The 22619-nt window shown below is 47.3% G+C and overlaps 1 protein-coding gene across 4 annotated transcripts in view; it reads right to left on the bottom strand.

The window, feature by feature from the left end:
- The window catches only part of LOC134345890 (disintegrin and metalloproteinase domain-containing protein 12-like), a 221200-nt gene extending 205425 nt beyond the window's left edge, over window positions 1–15775 (bottom strand). For 3 of the 4 annotated variants that reach the window (XM_063047227.1, XM_063047228.1, XM_063047229.1), the window contains exon 1: window positions 15381–15775. In XM_063047227.1, the coding sequence (XP_062903297.1) occupies window positions 15381–15594 (214 nt within the window). In that variant the 5' untranslated portion in view covers window positions 15595–15775. The remainder of the gene's footprint in view (window positions 1–15380) is intronic. The other variant, XM_063047230.1, reaches the window with a different exon arrangement.
- Window positions 15776–22619: the final 6844 nt, after the last annotated feature.

The following is a 22619-nucleotide window of genomic DNA, read 5'->3' as shown; positions in this document are numbered from 1 at the left end:
AGGATCAGTGCTGTAAGGATCCTCAGTAGCGGTAACGTTAACATTAATGGCGGCCCGACTTGGTTGTTCGGAGGCCTCTGTGGTCAGGAATCCCAAAGTCATGCTCTCTGCCTCTTCAACGTTAGCTGCTGACTGTGACAAGGACGGTGGTCCTGTGCTAACACTGGTGCTAGTGCTAGCTGTTGAACAAGTCTCTGTTTGTCCACCGGTTTCAGACTGTGACACAAGCGATGGTACTGCTGCATCATCGAGAACAGGTTTTAAAAATTCTGTCAATTTCAATGTCTTTTTTAATGCTTCCTTTTCACGGTCCTCTTTTTCCTGTTTCTTTTTTCTTTTCTGTTCTCCACTCTCGTATTTTTTTTTTGTCCGCCATGATGATAGCGACCTATCTTGGGCCCTTCTGCAGCTCGGGCCCCTGGGCTACAGCCCAGCCTAGCCCTGCTAAAATCTGGGCTTGGTTATGTATTGCATTGAACTGCTGCTGCTAAGTTAACAAATTTTACGACTCATGCCAGTGATAATAAACCTGATTGTCATTCTGATTCTGTTTCTGATACAAGCCCAGGGCCATCAAACACTCCTCATATGTTAACATTTCATTCCTGGGATAACTCTCGTGAACCTCTTCTGGTCCCTCTCCAATGCCAGCACATCTTTTCTTAGATTCGGGGCCCAAAACTGCTCACAATACTCCAATTGTGGTCTGAAGCCTCATCAGGGATATTGGTGGCAGATACATTAACAGCATTTAAGAGACATTTAAACAGGTGCATGAACAGGCTGAGGATGGAGGGATACACTTGGAGAGAATGGAGGCAGTTTAAATTGGCCTGACTGTTGGCATAGATACAGTGGGCTAAGGAGCTCATTCCCGTGTTGGACTGTTCCATGGGCTATGTTCATAAAAATATAAAATATTGGAAACAGCTGGCAGGTCAGGCAACATTTGGACTCCATCCCTCCTAGTAGTGACAATTACCTGGTGCATTGTAAACAAAGGGCCCAAAGCATTGTTCAGGATCCCTACCACCCATCCCACAGTCTCTTTGACCCACTCCCATCAGGAAGGAGGTACAGAAGCATCAGGACTAGACTGTCAGACTGGGTAACAGCTTCTTCCCTCAGGCTGTGAGATTAATGAATACCCTGACACCACCGAGGTCTCCTCACTTGCACAGGAAGTTGTTTACCTATGCTGCACATGCATCTGAAATTATATTTTATTAATTTACTTGTGGTAATATTTAGGTTTGTGCGCTCCGTGTGAGGTGTGATATGTTTTCTGTATGCTCCCTGGTCTGGAGGAATGTTGTTTCATTTGGTTGTATGTATGTATAGCCAGATGACAATAAACTTGAATCACAAACACATCAGTACCTATGCTTACTCAGAAGGCCAAGGAAATTCCAAACAAGAGAAAATCTGCAGATGCTGGAAATCCAAGCAACACACACAAAGCGCTGGAGGAACTCAGCAGGCCAGGCAGTAGCTGTGAAAAAGAGTAAACAGTTGATGTTTCGGTCCAAGGCCCTTCGAAACGTCGACTGTACTTTTTTTCCATAGAGGCTGCCTGGCCTGCTGAGTTCCTCCAGCATTTAGTGTGTGATGCAACGATAAAGCTGAACTTGATTTGTGAAAAGAGAGAGAAAAAATTAACATCTCAGGTCAAAGGCGCTTGGCCAGAACTGAGAAAGAGTAAATAAAATGGTAGTTTTAACTTTCTGAGTGGGAGAGGAAGAGAGGAGATAGCTCTGGTAGGGCAGGGCCAGGCGTGCAGAGATGAAAGGTTGTTGATGAAGTCAGGAGACAGAGAATGTGAATGAAGGAATGTACGAGAATATAAACTGGTGCGCAGGTTTATTGCTACAGTTTTCACACTCCTTTGTTCATGTTTTATCTTTCCCCTCTCTAAATGCACTCATCAACAATTAATGGCATTTACAGTCCTTCAATAGTGTTGTCTCTCCCTCTAGCAACCCTCAGAACAGCTCAACCAGACTGCCTGTTCCCCTGGTAACCCTATCTGTGATTTTCATATCAGTCTCGTATTTTCTACCAAAATGAGGACAGTCTGTACACAGAGTCTGTGCTGACTCAGAGAAACATAGAAAATAGGTGCAGGAGTAGGCCATTCGGCCCTTCGAGCCTGCACGCCTAACTAACTAGAACTAACACCTCCCATCACAGTAACCTAATCTCTAGATTTCTGACAAGTCACAACCCTTGTGCAAGGAGCAATTTCCAGTAGTGAGTTAACCTACCATTCGATGTACCTTTGCCAAGGAAATGCGCGCATTCACAAGGAGAACGTACAACTCCACACAGATTGCTCCAGCCATCAGCAGTGAACCTGGATCCGTGATGCTGTGAGGCGGTGGCTGTCCCTACAAGCTGACAGTAGCTACACTGTCCTCTTGTCAGATTATCAGGAACTGAGTGGGGGCAGAGGGATGGTCAATATTCCGGGCTGAGACCCAGCATTAGCACGGAGAGTGTACACGGGGACTGTACACGGAGAGTGTACACGGGAACTGTACACGGGGAGTGTACACGGAGAGTGTACAAGGAGACTGTACACGGAGAGTGTACACGGAGACTGTATACGGAGAGTGTACAGGGAGAGTGTACACGGAGAGTGTACAGGGAGAGTGTACACGGAGACTGTACACGGAGAGTGTACACGGAGACTGTACACTGAGACTGTACACGGAGAGTGTACAGCGAGAGTGTACACGGAGAGTGTACAGGGAGAGTGTACACGGAGAGTGTACACAGAGACTGTACACGGAGAGTGTACAGGGAGAGTGTACACGGAGAGCGTACACGGAGAGAGTACACGGAGACTGTACACAGAGAGTGTACACAGAGACTGTACATGGAGACTGTACACGGAGAGTGTACACGGAGAGTGTACAGCGAGAGTGTACATGGAGAGTGTACACGGAGAGTGTACACGGAGAGTGTACACAGAGACTGTACACGGAGAGTGTACAGGGAGAGTGTACACGGAGAGCGTACACGGAGAGAGTACACGGAGACTGTACACAGAGAGTGTACACAGAGACTGTACATGGAGACTGTACACGGAGAGTGTACACGGAGACTACACGGAGAGTGTACAGGGAGAGTGTACACGGAGAGAGTACACGGAGACTGTACACGGAGAGTGTACACGGAGAGTGTACACGGAGACTGTACATGGAGAGTGTACACGGAGACTGTACACGGAGAGTGTACACGGAGAGAGTACACGGAGAGTGTACACGGAGAGAGTACACGGAGACTGTACAGGGAGAGTGTACACGGAGAGAGTACACGGAGACTGTACACGGAGAGTGTACACGGAGAGTGTACACGGAGAGTGTACACGGAGACTACACGGAGAGTGTACAGGGAGAGTGTACACGGAGACTACACGGAGAGTGTACAGGGAGAGTGTACACGGAGAGAGTACACGGAGACTGTACACGGAGAGTGTACACGGAGAGTGTACACGGAGACTGTACATGGAGAGTGTACACGGAGAGTGTACAGGGAGAGTGTACACGGAGAGTGTACACGGAGAGTGTACACGGAGACTGTACATGGAGAGTGTACACGGAGAGTGTACAGGGAGAGTGTACACGGAGAGTGTACACGGAGAGTACACGGAGAGTGTACACGGAGAGTGTACACGGAGACTGTACATGGAGAGTGTACACGGAGACTGTACATGGAGAGTGTACACGGAGAGTGTACAGGGAGAGTGTACACGGAGAGTGTACAGGGAGAGTGTACACGGAGAGTGTACACGGAGAGTGTACACGGAGACTGTACATGGAGAGTGTACACGGAGAGTGTACAGGGAGAGTGTACACGGAGAGTGTACACGGAGAGTGTACACGGAGACTGTACATGGAGAGTGTACACGGAGAGTGTACAGGGAGAGTGTACACGGAGAGTGTACACGGAGACTGTACAGGGAGAGTGTACACGGAGAGTGTACAGGGAGAGTGTACACGGAGACTGTACACGGAGAGTGTACATGGAGAGTACACGGAGACTGTACATGGAGAGTGTACATGGAGACTGTACATGGAGACTGTACAGGGAGAGTGTACACGGAGACTACACGGAGAGTGTACACGGAGAGTGTACACGGAGAGTGTACACGGAGAGTGTACACGGAGACTGTACATGGAGACTGTACATGGAGACTGTACATGGAGAGTGTACACGGAGACTACACGGAGAGTGTACACGGAGAGTGTACATGGAGACTGTACATGGAGACTGTACATGGAGAGTGTACACGGAGACTACACGGAGAGTGTACACGGAGACTGTACATGGAGAGTGTACATGGAGACTGTACATGGAGACTGTACATGGAGACTGTACATGGAGACTGTACATGGAGAGTGTACATGGAGACTGTACATGGAGACTGTACATGGAGACTGTACACGGAGACTGTACATGGAGACTGTACACGGAGACTGTACATGGAGACTGTACATGGAGACTGTACATGGAGACTGTACAGGGAGAGTGTACACGGAGACTACACGGAGAGTGTACACGGAGAGTGTACACGGAGACTGTACATGGAGAGTGTACATGGAGACTGTACATGGAGACTGTACATGGAGACTGTACACGGAGACTGTACATGGAGACTGTACACGGAGACTGTACATGGAGACTGTACATGGAGACTGTACAGGGAGAGTGTACACGGAGACTACACGGAGAGTGTACACGGAGAGTGTACACGGAGACTGTACATGGAGACTGTACACGGAGACTGTACATGGAGACTGTACATGGAGACTGTACAGGGAGAGTGTACACGGAGACTACACGGAGAGTGTACACGGAGAGTGTACATGGAGACTGTACATGGAGACTGTACATGGAGAGTGTACACGGAGACTACACGGAGAGTGTACACGGAGACTGTACATGGAGAGTGTACATGGAGACTGTACATGGAGACTGTACATGGAGACTGTACATGGAGACTGTACATGGAGAGTGTACATGGAGACTGTACATGGAGACTGTACATGGAGACTGTACACGGAGACTGTACATGGAGACTGTACACGGAGACTGTACATGGAGACTGTACATGGAGACTGTACATGGAGACTGTACAGGGAGAGTGTACACGGAGACTACACGGAGAGTGTACACGGAGAGTGTACACGGAGACTGTACATGGAGAGTGTACATGGAGACTGTACATGGAGACTGTACATGGAGACTGTACACGGAGACTGTACATGGAGACTGTACACGGAGACTGTACATGGAGACTGTACATGGAGACTGTACATGGAGACTGTACAGGGAGAGTGTACACGGAGACTACACGGAGAGTGTACACGGAGAGTGTACACGGAGACTGTACATGGAGAGTGTACATGGAGACTGTACATGGAGACTGTACAGGGAGAGTGTACACGGAGACTGTACATGGAGACTGTACACGGAGAGTGTACACGGAGACTGTACATGGAGAGTGTACATGGAGACTGTACACGGAGACTGTACATGGAGACTGTACACGGAGACTGTACATGGAGACTGTACATGGAGACTGTACAGGGAGAGTGTACACGGAGACTGTACATGGAGATAGCCGGAAAAGAAAGGGACCTCCTACCTTGCAAGTAGAGGTACATGGGACACCGAGAGCCATCAGTTGATGCACTAGTTCAGGCCTCAGTGTCACGTCATCAGCTAGTCCCGGGGGGGGTGCGGGGATCAATACCGAAGATTGAAGACTGAATATCCATAAGATGCCGGAGGTCGAGGCCTGATGATGAAGCCCGGAGGTCCAGAGGTCTGTTCTGGAGTTGGAGGACTGCCATGTATGGGTGAGAACGAGGAAAGAAGCCTGTTTCGCTGTAGTTGTTTTGTTGCTTGTTGGGTTCTGTTTTGTTCTGCTGGCCATGGTGGACATTACTATGTTGCAGCAGGAATGTGTGGTAACACCATAAGACCATAAAATACAGGAGCAGAATTAGGCCATTTGGCCCATCAAGGCTGCTCCACATTCCATCATGGCTGATCCAATTTTCCTCTCAGCCCCAATCTCCTGCCTTCTCCCCTTATCCTTCAATGCCCTGACAAATCAAGAATCTATAAGCCTCTGCCCTAAATATACATAAAGACTTGGCCTCCACAGCTGCCTGCGGCAAAGAATTCCACAGATTCACCACCCTCTGGCTAAAGAAATCCCTCCTCATCTCTGTTCTGAAAGGACGCCGCTCAGTTCTGAGGCTGTGTCCTCTGGTCCTGGATGCTCCCGCCATAGGAAACACCCTCTCCACTTCCACCTTATCAAAGCCTTTCACCATTCGATAGGTTTCAATGAGGTCACCCTCATTCTTCTGAATTCTACTGAGAACAGGCCCAGAGCCATCAAACACTCTTCATATGACAAAACTGGAATCATTTTTGTGAACCTTCTTTGAGCTTTCTCCAATATCAATGCATCCTTTCTAAGATAAAGGGCCCAAAACTACTCACAGTGTTCCAAGTGAGGCCTCATCAGTGCTTTACAAAGCCTCAACATTACATCCTTGCTTTTATATTCTAGTCCTCTTGAAATAAATGCCAACATCACATTTTCCTTCCTCACAACAGACTCAACGTACTAAAAAACCTTCAGGGATTCCTGCGCAAAGGCTTCAAGATTTTTAAATCTTCTCGCCATTCAGAAAATAGTCAACCCTTTTATTCTATTCTTACCACACCAGAGATTGCTACCCTAGTGGTCCTGTTTCTCAGCTTTCTACCTCGCTCCCTAAAATCTCTCTTCAGGACATCTTCACCTTGTCTACCTATGTCATTGGTGCCAGTATGTACCAAGACTTCTGGCTGCTCACCCTCGCTCTTGAGAATGCCATGGATCCGATCCGAGACATCCCTGGTCCGGGCACCAGGGAGGCAACATACCATCCAGATGTCTGTATCATTTCCACAGAACCTCGTCTCTGTTCCTCTGACTATGGAATCAGCACTGCAGTCCTCTTCACTCTCTGCTCTCGTGCCAGAGTCTGTGCTGCCCCCGGCTGGTCGTCCCCTTCAACAGTATCTAAACTTGTATATTTATTATTGAGGGTAACGGCTGTGTATTTCCCCTCCTTCTCCTGACAGTCACCCAGTTACCTGTTTTCTGCAACCTAGAGGGTGACTGCCTCCCTGTAGCTCCTGTCCATCACCTCTTTATCCTCCTGTAGGGTCGAAGGTGATCCTGCTGCAGCTTCATTTCCTGAATACACTCTTTCAGAAGCTGCAACTCGTTGCACCTGGTGCAGATGTGTTTATCCAGGCGGTCTCCCAGACTTCCCACACGCCAGACACAGGACAAAACACTGTCCTTGGAGCTATTCTCACTCCACTACTATGCCCTGACTGATGAGGAATGAAGAATTAAGAAGAAAAAGAGAAACTCGCCAGATACTTTACCTCACCCAAGCCTGATGAGCCAAAGCCGCTCTAACACCGGCCCACTCACAACAACGGCCGCTCCGCTTGTGCTTGCGTTATTCTTACTCACCCTTTCTAATGAATCCCACCCAGTGATTGGTCATGGCAAAACTCAGATAAACTGCCGGCTAGCTCTACCTTTTAAATCTTGATCGTGGACCTAATTGAAAAGATAGCTGTATTTACACGCTCCCTCCTAGTTGATTGGTTGCTGCAAAACTCAGCGACACCCGTGGACTGCCCCCAACACATCGATAACGCAGAATATTCGGATGTGCATGAGATAAATAAATGAATGTGGGTGGGTGAAGCTGGGTGTGACAAATGAAAGGAGGATTCGGGTGAGGAGGAACGATATGACAGATGGAGCCAGGGGTGGAGTGAGGAAGCAGTGGCTGGTGGGTGATAGATATGTAAATGACCAGTAAAAGATAGGCAAATGAAGTCAGGCGGGTGTACAGGGAAGCAAACTAGGCTCTGAGGCTGGAAGGAGATAGAGACATAGAAAGCCTACAGCACAATACAGGCCCTTCGGCCCACAATGCTGTGCCAAACATGTCCTTACCTTAGAAATTACCTAGGGTTACCCATAGCCCTCTATTTTTCTAAGCTCCATGTACCTGTCCAGGAGTCTCTTAAAAGACCCGATCGTATCCACCTCCACCACTATCGCTGGCAGCCCGTTCACTCACTCACCACTCTCTGTGTAAAAAACTTACCCCTGACATCTCCCCTGCACCTTAAAACTATGCCATCTCATGTTAGTCATAAATGGTTAATAAATGGAGACACAAGAGGTTTCAGGTGCTGCAGCCTGATAGGTAAGGTAAGGAACATAATGAGGAACTGGATGAGGGAAAGGCGGAAGGCAGATAGTATCAGTAGGGGAAGGGGCATAGAACTGATCGGCCGGGGTGATGGGGAAGGGAACCACACAGACCAAGGAGCACAGAAGTGTGGGTTAACTGGAGAACTTCATGTGGTGTTTCACTTCCCCTTTTCCCTCCCCACAGCCCAGCTATGGGTCCTTTCACGTCTCAAGAAGTAAAAGCAGGCAGCAGGGAATGACAGCGAAGCCCTGAGGGCAGTGAAGAGGAAAGCCTCCCTGATGAAGGCTATACTTCGTTAGGAGTCTGAGGAGTCACCAAAGACTCGAGCAAATTTTGCTCGATATACCATGGAGAACATTCTGACCGGTTACATGACTGTCTGGTACGGAGGCTCCAATGCACAGGATCTGGAAAGGCTGTAAACTCAGCCAGCTCCAACACAGGCACTGGCCTTCCCACCACTGGGGCATCTTCAAGTATCAGTGCCTCAGGAAGGCAGCATCCATCAGTAAAGACCCTCGCCACCTGGGACATGTGATCTACCATCAGGAGCCTAAATACACACCCTCAGTATTTTAGGAATAGCTTCCTCTCCTCCAAAATCAGATTTCTGAATGGTCTACGAATCTCACTATTTTGCTCTTCTCTTGCACGACTTCTTGTTTTCTTCTTATAACCTATAGATTTTTTTATGTGTTGCACTGTACTGCTGCAGCAAAACAACAAATTACTTGACATGTACTCAATGACCATTATAATAGGTACATCTGCTCATTGATACAAATATCGAATCAGTCAACTATAATGGGACATAAAAATGCATGTCAAGGGCAATATTTCAATAGTCATGGGAGATTTCAATACAAGATATATTGGGAAAATTAGGTTGGTGCTGGATCCCAAGAGGGGGTATTTGTAGAATGTCTACAAGTGGCTTTTCAGAGCAACTCGTGGTTGAGCCCACTGGGGATCAGCTATTCTGGATTGGGTGTTGTTCAATGAATCATAATTGATTAAAGAGCTTAAGGTAAAGGAAATCTTAGGAGCCAGTGATCACAATATGATAGAATTCAGTCTGCAATTTGAGAAGGAGAAGCTAAAGTCAGATGTATCAGTATTACAGTGGAATAAGGGGAATAACAGAGGCATAAGAGAGGAGCTGGAAAATTGATTAGAAGGGGGCAATTTGGAAGGTGGTGGACAGATCTATCCCAAAGCAGAGGTGTTATAAAGACAGGATGATGCAACTCTGGCTGACAAGGAAAGTCAATGCCAACATAAAAGTGAAAGTAAATGTTAGAGCAAAAATTAGTGACAAGTTAGAGGATTGGGAAGCTTTTATAAACCAACAGAAGGCAACTAAAAAAGTCATAAAGAAGGAAAATATGGAATATGAACGTAAGTTGACCAATAATATTATAGCAGATACCAAAAGTTTATTCAGATAAACATTATAAAGAATAAAAGAGAGGTGAGGGTAGATATTGGACTGCTGGACAATGATGCTGGAGAGGTAGTAATGGGGAACAACAAAATGGCGGATGTAGTGAATAAGTATTTCACTGTGGAAGACACTAGCAGTAAGCTGGAAGTTCGAGAATGACACGGGGGTGAAGTGAGTGAAGTTGCCACTACTAGAGAGAAGGTGCTTGGGAAACTGAAAGGTTTGCAGGTAGATATATAACCTGGATCAGATGGACTACACTTCAGGGTTCTGAAGGAGGTGTATGAAGAGCTTGTAGAGGCATTAGTAATGATATTTCTAGAATCAATAGATCCTTGCATGGTTCGGAAGGTCTAGAAAATTGTAAATTTTATTCCACTCTTTAAGAAGCGGGAGAGGCAGAAGAATGGAAATTATATGCCAACTAGTCTGACCTCAGCGGATGGGAAGATGTTGGAGTCGATTGTGGTTTCAGGGTACTTGGGAGCATATGATAAAATAGGCCGCAGTCAGCATAGTTTCCTCAAAGGCAAATCTTGCCTGACAAATCTGTTGGAATTCTTTGAAGAAATAACAGACAAGATAGACAAAGGAGAATGGGTGGATGCTGTTTACTTGGATTTTCAGAAAGCCTTTGACAAGATGCCACATATGAGGCTGCTTAACAAGCTACGAAAAAGATTTATTACAGGAAAGATTCTAGCATTGATAAAGCGGTGGCTGATTGGCAGGAGGCAAAGATTGGGAAAAAAAATGGCACCTTTTCTGGCTGGCTGCTGGTGACTAGTGGTGTTCCACAGGGGTTTGTGTTGGAACTATTTCATTTTACTTTATATGTCAATGATTTGGATGATGGAATTGGTGGCTTTGTGACCAGGTTTGTGGACAATATGAAGATAGGTGGAGGGGAAGGTAGTGTTGAGGAAGCAGAGAGGCTACAGAAGGACTTAGTCAGATTAGAAAAATGGAAAAAGATGTGGCAGGTGGAATACAGTGTCAGGAAGTGTTTGATCATGCACTTTGGTAGAAGAAATAAAAGAGTACAATATTTTCTAAATGGAGAGAAAATTCAAAAATCTGAGGTGCAAAGGGACCGAGGAGTCCTCGTGCAGGATTCCTGGAAGGTTAATTTGCAGGTTGAGACTGTGGTGAGGAATGCAAATGTGATGTTAGCATTCATTTTGAGGAGACTTGAATATAAAAGCAAGGATGTAATGTTGAGGCTTTATACAGCACTGGTGAGGCCTCACTTGGAGTATTGTGAGCAGTTTTGGGCCCCTTATCTTAGAAAGGATGCATTGACATTGGAAGGGGTGAAAGAAGGTTCACGAAAATGTTTCCAGGGTTGAAAGACATATCATATGAGGTGCATTTGATGGCCCTGGGCCTGTACTGAGTGGAATTCAGAAGAATGAGGTGGGGGGGTGGGATTTCATCAAAACCAAACAAACATTGAAAGGCCTTGATTTCTTAACCAGAGAGTTGTTAACCTAGGCAGGTGCTACACCCTGCCAAAGGAGCGACCTGCAGGCTAGTGGATAGAAGGAATGCCTTTCACCTCCTATAGTAGAGACAAATCTCCACCCCACCACCCATACCCTATCTATACCCCTCATTATTTGGAGAACTGCAGAAAGTTCCAGTTTCCTGCTAGGGGCAAGATGTCATTAAAATATAAAACATACAAAAATTATTCACGAGGATTTACTGGGGCTGAAGGAGAGGCTGGATAGTCCAGGAAATGTTTCCCTGGATTGGAGGAGTCTGAGAGGTGATCTTATCAATGTTTATAAAATCACATGGAGCACAGAGAGGGTGAACAGCCACAGCCTTACTCCCGGTGCAGGGTGTCCAAAAGGAGACAAACGTTAAAGTGCAAGGAAAGATTTAAAAGGGACTTGAGGGACAGGTTTTTCCACACAAATGATTATATGTATACAGAACAAGCTGCCAGAAGAAGTGGTAAGGTCGATTACAATTATGACACTTGAAAGGCATCTGGACAAGTACATGGATAGGAAAAGTTGAGAAGGATACGGACCAAAGATTCAAGATTCAAGATTGTTTAATGTCATTTCCAGTACATAAGTGTAAAGGAGAACAAAGTAATTGTTACTCCAGATCTGATGTAGCACAAGTAAAACACAATAAGTTAAGGTTTCAAAGGTACATTTAATGTCAGAGAAATGTATACAATATATATTCTGAAATGCTTTTTTTTTCGCAAACATCCACGAAAACAGAGGAGTGCCCCAAACAATGAATGACAGTTAAATGTTAGAACCCCAAAGTCCCCCCCCCAGCTCCCCCACCCACCCACGCATAAGCAGCGGCAAAGCAACAAACTCCCCCTGCCCCCCCACCAGCCAAAAGCACCGGCGGCCCCCACCGAGCATTCAAACATGCAGCAAAGCATCAATAAAGACACGGACTTGCTGTTCCCCAAAGACTACTCATTCACCTGGTAATTTGACATACCGCAGGCTCTCTCTCTCCCTAATAAGGGTAAAAGAGGTGTCCCTTGCTCTACTCTCTCTACACCCATGACCATAAATTTGTTGACGATACAACCATTATCGGCAAAATTTTAGACATTGACAAGAGGGTGTACAGGAGTTAGATATATCAGCTATTTGAGCGGTGTCGTAGCAACAACCTTGCATTCAACTTCAGTAAGATGAAAGAACTGATTGTGGACTTTAGAAAGCATAAGACGAGGGAACACTCACCAATTCCCATAAACAGATCAGAAGTGAAGAGAGTGAGTAACTTCAAGTTCCTGTGTCAATATCTTTGTGGATCTAACGTGGACTCAACATATCGATGCAGTTACAAAGTAGGCTTGATAGTGGCTATATTTCACTAGGAGTTTGAGAAGATTTGCTATGTCTCCAAAAACACTCGAAAATTCCTACAGATGTAGTGTGGAGAGCATTCTACCCAGCTGCATCACTCCCTGGTATGGCAGGGCTACTGCACAGGGTCAAAGTAAGCTGCAGAGAGTTGTAAAATAAGTCAGCTCCATCATGAATACTAGCCTCCATAATATACAAGACACCTTCAGAGAACAATGCTTCAAAAAGACATCATCAAGGACCCCCATCGACCAGGTCGTGCTTTGTTCTCACTGCTGCCATCAGGAAGGAGGTACACACTCAACAATTCAGGAACAGCTTCTTCCTCCTGCCATCTGATCCTGAACGGACATTGAACCCATGAACGCTACCTCACTACTTTTTTATTTCTATATTTTTGCACTACTTATTTAACCATGTATATACACACAGACTAACTGTAGTTCAAAGTTTTCGTCTATATTATTATGTATTGCATTGTACTGACTGGCACATCTTTGGACTGCAGGAAGAAACCGAAGGACCCGGAGGAACGTACAGACTCCTTACAGATGATGTCAGAATTGAACTCTGACTCTGACACCCAGCGTTGCACAAACTGCTAGGTTACCATGGCAGCCCAATGCCCTGCTTCTATAATGTATGCAGCTATGGTCATCACGCTATAGGAAGAATATGATTGCACTCGAGAGGTTGCAAGATGTACATGTGTTTGGCTAAATATGCGATGTTTAATACAGATGGCTTGGTACGGCGACTGCTCTGCCTGAGACCACGAGAAACTATGGAGAGTTGTGGACATCACAGAAACCAGCCTCCCCTCCATGGATTCTGTCTACACTTCTCTCTGCCTCAGTGAAACAGCCAACATAATCAAAGACCCTATTCACCCCAGACATTCTTTCTTCTCTTCTTTCTCATCAGGCAGAAGATACAAAAGCCTGAAAGTACACACCATCAGACTCAAGAACAGCTTCTATCCCACTGCTATAAGACTATTGAACAATTGTCTAGTATAATAAGAGGAATTCTTTATCTCACAATCTACCTTGTTATGGATTTGCACATTATTGTTTGTCCACACTGCACTTTCTCAGTAACTGTAACTCTGATACTGCATTCTGTAAACACCAGAGTCTGCAAATGCCAGAAATCCAGAGCAACACACACAAAATGCTGGAGGAACTCAGCAGGTCAGGCAGCTTCTATGGAGGGGATTATACAGCTGACATTTCAAGCTGAGAGCCGTCCTCAGGTTCAAATCATCTGCATTCTGCTATTGTTTAACCTGGTACGACCACACTGCACTGATACGATGAAATAACACAATGTAAAACAAATTCCTTCACTCTACCTTGGAACACGTGACAATGAGAAGACAATTTAGCAATTTAACAAACATGGGCAATTGAGACTAGTTCAGTTTGGTGACTTGTTTAGCATGAATGAGTTGTACTGTAGGGCCTGTTTCATGCTGTATAATGATAACTTTAACTATTTCCTTTGCTGTAATTTAAAAATCCAATTCTGGAATCTCTTATCATTCCTCGTATTGTAATCACAGTACACTCTCTTTGAGCAATCAATGTTCATTCCCTAATCTGTAATCACTGAATATTCCCTGATCTGTAATCACTGAACGTTCCCCGATCTGTAATCACTCAATATTCGCTGATCTGTAATCACTGAACATTCTCTGATCTGTAACCGCTGAATATTTCCTGATCTGTAATCACTGAACATTTCCCGATCTGTAATCGCTGAACATTCCCCAATATGTAATCACTGAACATTCCCCAATCTGTAATCACTGAACGTTCCCCGATCTGTAATCACTGAATATTCCCTAATCTGTAATCACTGAATATTCCCTGATCTGTAATCACTGAATATTCCCTGATCTGTAATCACTGAATTTTCCCCAATCTGTAATCACTGAACGTTCCCTGATCTGTAATCACTGAACATTCCCCGATCTGTAATCACTGAACGTTCTTTGATCTGTAATCACTGAACATTCCCTGATCTGTAATCACAGAACATTCCCTGATCTGTAATCACTGAATATTCCCTGATCTGTAATCACTGAATATTCCCCGATCTGTAATCACTGAACGTTCCCTGATCTGTATTCACTGAATGTTCTCTGATCTGTAATCACTGAACATTCCCTGATCTGTAATCACTGAATATTCCCCGATCTGTAATCACTGAACGTTCCCTGATCTGTAATCACTGAACGTTCCCTGATCTGTAATCACTGAACATTCCCCGATCTGTAATCACTGAACGTTCTTTGATCTGTAATCACTGAACATTCCCTGATCTGTAATCACAGAACATTCCCTGATCTGTAATCACTGAATATTCCCTGATCTGTAATCACTGAATATTCCCCGATCTGTAATCACTGAACGTTCCCTGATCTGTATTCACTGAATGTTCTCTGATCTGTAATCACTGAACATTCCCTGATCTGTAATCACTGAACGTTCTCTGATCTGTAATCACTGAACATTCCGATCTGTAACCACTGAACATTCCCTGATCTGTAATCACTGAATATTCCCTGATCTGTAATCACTGAACATTCCCTGATCTGTAATCACTGAATATCCCCTGATCTGTAATCACTGAATATTCCCCGATCTGTAATCACAGAACATTCCCTGATGTTGTAATCTCTGATGTTGTCCCAGACACTTTCTTTAATGCTCATGTTGCGGGTTTGACAGAAGTACGGGTGTGCTAACTTTCTCCACTCACCTGCTGAAGTTCCTTTGACAGTTGCTCCTTTAGTCCTGATTGCCGAGGCTGCTGCTGGCGAGCGGCTGTCAGTGGTGTTACCGGGGGCGGCGGGCAGCATCGCATTCCTGAGCACCAGCTCTTCAGCCCCGTGACTCCCTTCACTCTCTGTCTCTGCACGACTCAAACCCAGGCACCAGAGCAGCCCCACCAGTTGCAGGCTGCTGGCAAACATACTGCGTGCCTACAGCTTGTCCCACTCTGCCTGAGCCCTCTCACTCACTGACACATATCCCCCTGCCCGGCTCCTGTCACTCCCTCTGGCCTTGGCGTTCTGACAACCCCACCGGCTCAGCCCTCAGCCTGTGTTTGATCCTGTCTGTATTCATTGATATTGCAGCTCTGTAACCGCGCCTCTTAACCAGGAAGTGGGTAGAGGAAGTGGCAGAGGGAACTTGGTGAGGACAAGTTTGGTCAGGTTGTTCGCAGGAGCAGGCGTGAAGAGGCAGCGCCTCCTACTGGTACCTTCCGAACTGCAGCTGCAGACACAAAGCTCGCTTGGCAGACTCCAGGGCGAGAGGCAAGAGTTCAGGTGTGCGGTCAATACAGTCCATCGGTATCGTTGTCAGAGCCCAGCAGTACGTTGGCAGAGTCCAGCATCTCAGCAGGCAGAGTCCGGTGGTACATCAGCTGGTCTTAGTGCTGTACCTGCCATCACCTGTATTGTCAGGCCTGGGGCTGAAGCTGCTCACCGCCAAGGACTTCCTTCAGGAGGCTGCAGTTAGCTGAACATTATTACAGCAGCGGTGATAGGTGCAGAGTTCTGAAGCCGTGTGGAAGGAGCTTAGTCACTTTCCCTGTGAGAGTGTGGGTTCCTCCAGCATCCTCCCACACTCTAAAGGCATGGGTTAGGCTTAGTAAGTTGCGGCAAGGCTATATTGGCGCCAGAAGCGAGGTGACACTTGCTGGCGGCCCCCAGCACAACCTCGCACTGTGTTGGTCGTTGACGCAAATGACGCATTTCACTGTAAGTTTTGATGTACACGTGACCAAAAAGCTAATCTCTCTTCCTTCATGTCGGCATCCAGCTGCTGCTGGCTGCAAATTCAAACCATTTACCTGAGTTGGGAAAATTGATGCCAGAGAGGGGTTATTGGGAAGAAGTAAATTGGGATGAGCTTCTATTAATGCTGGTGTGTTGGTGCAATACGTAGTGAGGCAGACAAGTGGCATTTTCACCTTCATTGGGTTGGAGTTCGAGGCAGGAGCTCAGGGTCCATTGTTCCTTGGTGTGGTGGGTTCCTGCCGTCAGGGACTGGTGCAGGGAACGTGTCAACCAGTGGCGAGTGGGTATAGCAGAGACAAGGACAGAGCTGCCACAGGGTCTATGACTCTAAGCTCAGTGTCACGGCTAGGAAAGATAACATCCACATCCTAGAACAATTTATGTGCTCATGGAATGTTGTCCCCACTCCCGCCAGGGAGCGGGCTACATGGTATCCATGCCAGAAGGACCACCAGACTCACAAACACTTACTCTCCCTGAGCAGTAAGGCTGATCAACACCATTGCCCAATGACTGACCCTCCCCTATCCCGCCACCACCACTACTTCGTCATTTCCTCTCAGTCACCTCATGTGCAGATGCCTCACATCAGTTATGGACATACAATCAATCCATATATAGATATACAAACATATTTACACACAGGATATATAAGCCACCTTATGTACCTATTTATATTTATTGTGTTTTTTTAAATTATTGTTTTCTTTGTCCTATTGTGTTTTTTTTTCTGTGCTTCATTGAATCCAGAGTAAAAATTACCTCGCAAACAGGAGAAAATTTGCAGATACTGGAAATCCAAGACAACACACACATAATGCTGGAGGAACTCAGCAGGTCAGGCAGCATCTATGGAGATGAATAAACAGACAACATGTCGGGCCAATCCCTTCGTCAGGACTGGACAGGGAGGGTGGAGTCAGATTAAGAAGGAGGGGGAGGGTAGGACAGGTGGAAGGTGATAGGTGAAACCGGGAGAGGGGGGAGGGGTGACATAAAGAGCTGGGGAGTTGATTGGTGAAAGAGACAAAGGGTTGAAGAAAGGCGAATCTGATAGGAGAAGACAGAAGACCATGGAAGAAAGGGAAGTGGGAGGAGCATCAAAGGGGGGTGATGGGCAGGGAAAGAGATTACATGAAAGAACGAAAGAGGAATGGGGAATTGTGAAGGAGTGGCGGGGGGGGAAGGGAATTGCCAGAAATTTGAGAAATCTATGTTCATGCCATCAGGTTGAAGTGTACCCAGATGGAATACAAGGTGGTGCTTCTCCAACCTGAGTGTGCCCTCATCGTAGCAGAGAGAAGACCACGGACTGACATGTCGGGATGCGAATGAGACATAGAATTGAAGTGGGTGGACACCGGGAAATCCTACTTTTTGTGGCAGACAGGGTGAAAGTGCTCGACAAAGCAATCTCCCAATGTATGTCAGGTCTCACCGATATACAGGAGGCCACACTGGGAGCACCGGACACAGTATAGGACCCCAACAGACTCACTGGTGAAGTGTGACCTTACCTGCAGGGACTGTTTAGGGCCCTAAATGGTAGTGAAGGAGGAGGTGTAGGGGCAGGTGTGGCATTTATTCTGCTTGCAAGGATAAGTGTCAGGAGAGACATCAGTAGGGAGGGACGAGTGGACAAGAGAGTCACCTGGGGAGCGATCCCTGTGGAAAGTGGAAAGTGGAAAGTGGGGAGAAGGACAGGTGTGCTGGGTGGTGGAATACTGTTGGAGATGCCGAAGTGATGGAGAATTACGTGCTGCACGTGGAGGCTTGTGGGCTGGGAGGTGAATAGATGAGGAATCTTGTCCTGGAATGAAAAGCCTCATCCTGACAGCAGATGCAGCAGAGGGCGGAAGAACTGAGAAAAGGGTCCCGCAACTCCCCTTTCTACCTTCACAAATCTAACTATCCAGGTCGACCCATTGTTTCTGCCTGCTTTTGCCCCTCTGAGCTTGAGTCTGCATACCTTGACTCTGTATTATCCGCCTTGGTTCAGACTCTTCCTACCTACATCTGTGACACACAAGCACTCTCGATCTTTTCAATGACTTTAAGTTCCCTGGCCCCGACCATCTCATTTTCACTATGGATGTCCAGTCCTATACACTTCTATCCCCCATCAGGCAAGTCTCAAAGCACACTGCTTCTTTCTGGACAACAGACCCAACCAGTTCCCCTCCACCATCACTTCCTCTGTCCAGCTGAACTGGTCCTCACCCTCTCCTGCAGCTCCTCCCACTTCCATCAAACCCCAGGTGCAAACATGGGCATTCGAGTGGGTCCCAATTATGCCTGCCATCTTGTCGGCTACATGTAACAGTCCGTGTTCTAAGCCTACATCGACATCACTCCTCAACTCTTCCTGTGCTGTATCGACGACTGCACCAGTGCTCCTTCCTGAGCTTGTCAACTTCATTAACCTTGCCACCAGCTTCCACCCTGCCCTCAAATTTATTTGGCTCTTTTCAGGCACCTCTCTCCCCTGACTATGGAAGCTTTGTGACTGGTTTTCAAATCTATCCAAACTATCTTTTGGCCTTAAAGTCACAGATACTAATTGCAATGTCTCAATGGTAAACCCAACCATCTTCTTCAGGCACAAGTTAGTCAAATGACCTCTCTCTCCTTTCTCAATCTCTGTCTCCCTCTGCAGACAGTCTATCTACTAATGTCTTCTATAAACCCACAGGTGTCTAGACTTCCCACCCTGTCACTTGGAAAAATACCACTCCCTTTTCTCAGTTCCTCTGTCTCCACTGCTTCTGCTCTAAGGATGAGGCTTTTCATTCCAGAACTGAGATGTTCTCCTTCTTCAAAGAAAGGGGCTTCCCTCCCTCCACCATCAACACTGCCCTCATCCGCACCTCTTCTATTTCGCACTCTTACTGCCCTCACCCCATCCCCTACAACAGGGTTCCCCAGTTCCCCTCTGTCATCTCTCTCCTCCGTCTGGCGGAAATGGTCCTCACCTACCACCACGCAAGCCTCTGCATCCAGCATATGATTCTCCATAACTTCTGCCATCTCCAACTGGATCCCACCACCAAATGCATCTTTCCCTCTTCCCATTCTTCATTTTCTATAGGGATTACTCCCTACGCCACTCCCTTATCCACTCGTCCCTCCCTCCTGACACTTATCCTTGCAAACGAAACAAGTGCTACATCTGTGCCTACACCTCCTCCCTCACTACCAAACAGTCCTTCCAGGTGAGGTGACACTTCACCTGTGAGTCTGTTGGGATCATCTACTGTACCCGGTGCTCCTGGTGTGGCCTCCTGTATATTGATGAGACTCGACGTAGACTGGGAGACCGCTTCACCGAGCACCTAAAACAGGATCTCCCGGTGTCCGCCCATTTCGATTCTAAATCCCATTCCCATTCTGACATGGTGGCGCAAGGCCTCCCCTACTGCCACGATGAGGCCACACTCAGGTTGGAGGAGCAACACCTCATATTCCATCAGGGTAGCCGCCAATCTGATGCCATGAACATTGGTTTCTCAAACTTCTGGTAACTACCCCTGCCCCTCCTTCCCCAGTCTTGTTCCCCTCTCACACAGTCTCTCCATGCCCGCCCATCACCTCCCTCTGGTGCTCCTCCTCTTCCCTTTCTTCCATGGTCTCCTGTCCTCTCCTATCAGATTCCCACTTTTCCTGCCCTGTATGTCTTTCCCCAATCACCTTCCCAGCTCTTTACCCATCACCTACCGCCATGTACTTCTTCCTGCCCTCCCCCTCAGCTTCTTAACTGACTCCTTCACTCTTCCTTTTCAGTCCTGATGAAGGGTCTCGGCCCAAAACGTTGACTGTTTACTCTTTTCCATCGATGCTGCCTGGTCTGCTGAGCTCCTCCAGCACTGTGTGGTGTTGCTGACAATTATTTTGTCCTTCTTTACTCTTACGCACTGGAAGTGACATGAAACAATCTTGAATCTTGAAAACCCAAACCCAGTGTCAGCACGGAACATTCAAGGCCACAGGACTGCTTCACAACCTCGAAGTGTTGCAGCAGGATACACTTTGTGTAACACTTCCTGTGCTAAGGGAAGGTCTGGAACGAGGTTTCTTCACCTGCTCCACCACACCACACAGCATTCACGTTTCATAAGACCAACAGACATAGGCCAGGATTAGGCTATTCAGCACATCAACTCTGCTCTGCCATTCCATCATTGCTGATTTATTATCCCCTTCAACCCATTCCCCTTACCTCTTTGATGCCCTGACTAATCAAGAACCTATCAACCGCTGCTTTAAATATTCCCAATTATTTGATCTCCAATGTGACCCATCCCGAGACGCACACTCAGGAGGAGCATATCAACACCCCAACCTCCCGGATACACCTTCCAGGATTCCTCCCACCCCACTTTCACCACCCCCCCAACCCCTAGGTATACCCCCAATGGCGTACCTTGTCCCAGGAGCAGAGGGAGAGCCAGTTGGACGGGGAGGCAGGAGCTCAGCCAGACCTCTTCATGTTCAGCTGAAAGAGCCCCAGCGGACTACCCTTTGCAATCTTCATGAGGAGACCACCAACAAACCAACTTTCCTTTCTCCTCACCCATTGCAGAGGTGCAGCACAGTAGTGTAGCAATCGGCATAACACCTTAGAGCACCGCAAACCAGGTTCAATTCCTGCATTGGCGCTGCTTCCTGCACGCATGCAGAACTCGTTGACTTTATTAACTTTGCCTCCAACTTTCACCCTGCCCTCAAGTTTACCTGGTCCATTTCCGACACCTCCCTCCCCTTTCTAGATCTTTCTGTCTCTGTCTCTGGAGACAGCTTATCCACTGATGTCTACTATAAGCCTACTGACTCTCACAGCTATCTGGACTATTCCTCTTCTCACCCTGTCTCTTGCAAAAACGCCATCCCCTTCTCGCAATTCCTCCGTCTCCGCCGCATCTGCTCTCAGGATGAGGCTTTTCATTCTAGGACGAGGGAGATGTCTTCATTTTTTAAAGAAAGGGGCTTCCCTTCCTCCACTATCAACTCTGCTCTTAAACGCATCTCCCCCATTTCACGTACATCTGCTCTCACTCCATCCTCCCACCACCCCACTTGGAATAGGGTTCCCCTGGTCCTCACCTACCACCCCACCAGCCTCCGGGTCCAACATATTATTCTCCGTAACTTCCGCCACCTCCAACGGGATCCCACCACTAAGCACATCTTCCCCTCCCCCCCCCTCTGCATTCCGCAGGGATCGCTCCCTACACAACTCCCTTGTCCATTCGTCCCCCCCCATCCCTCCCCACTGATCTCCCTCCTGGCACTTATCCGTGTAAGTGGAACAAGTGCTACACATGCCCTTACACTTCCTCCCTTACCACCATTCAGGGCCCCAAACAGTCCTTCCAGGTGAGGCATCACTTCACCTGTGAGTCGACTGGGGTGATATACTGCGTCCGGTGCTCCCGATGTGGCCTTTTATATATTGGTGAGACCCGACGCAGACTGGGAGACCGCTTTGCTGAACATCTACGCTCTGTCCGCCAGAGAAAGCAGGATCTCCCAGTGGCCACACATTTTAATTCCACATCCCATTCCCATTCTGACATGTCTATCCACGGCCTCCTCTACTGTAAAGATGAAGCCACACTCAGGTTGGAGGAACAACACCTTATATTCCGTCTGGGTAGCCTCCAACCTGATGGCATGAACATTGACTTCTCTAACTTCCGCTAGGCCCCACCTCCCCCTCGTACCCCATCTGTTACTCATTTTTATGTACACATTCTTTCTCTCACTCTCCTTTTTCTCCCTCTGTCCCTCTGAATATACCTCTTGCCCATCCTCTGGGTCACCCCGCCCCCCCGTCTTTCCTCCCGGACCTCCTGTCCCATGATCCTCTCGTATCCCCTTTTGCCTATCACCTGTCCAGCTCTCGGCTCTATCCCTCCCCCTCCTGTCTTCTCCTATCATTTTGCATCTCCCCCTCCCCCTCCAGCTTTCAAATCCCTTACTCACTCTTCCTTCAGTTAGTCCTGACGAAGGGTCTCGGCCTGAAACGTCGACTGCGCCTCTTCCTATAGATGCTGCTTGGCCTGCTGCGTTCACCAGCAACTTTGATGTGTGTTGCTTCAATTCCTGCCGCTGTCTGGAAAGAGTCTGCACGTTCTCCCCGCGTGCTCCGCTTTCCTTCCACATTCCAGGCATGCCGTGAGGTAGTGTCCAATGTC

This window comes from Mobula hypostoma, chromosome 4 (genome assembly GCF_963921235.1).
Source record: "Mobula hypostoma chromosome 4, sMobHyp1.1, whole genome shotgun sequence".
Classification (NCBI taxonomy): Eukaryota; Metazoa; Chordata; class Chondrichthyes; order Myliobatiformes; family Myliobatidae; genus Mobula; species Mobula hypostoma.
The sequence above is the reverse complement of the archived record's forward strand: the minus strand, read 5'-3'. Positions and strand labels throughout refer to the sequence as shown.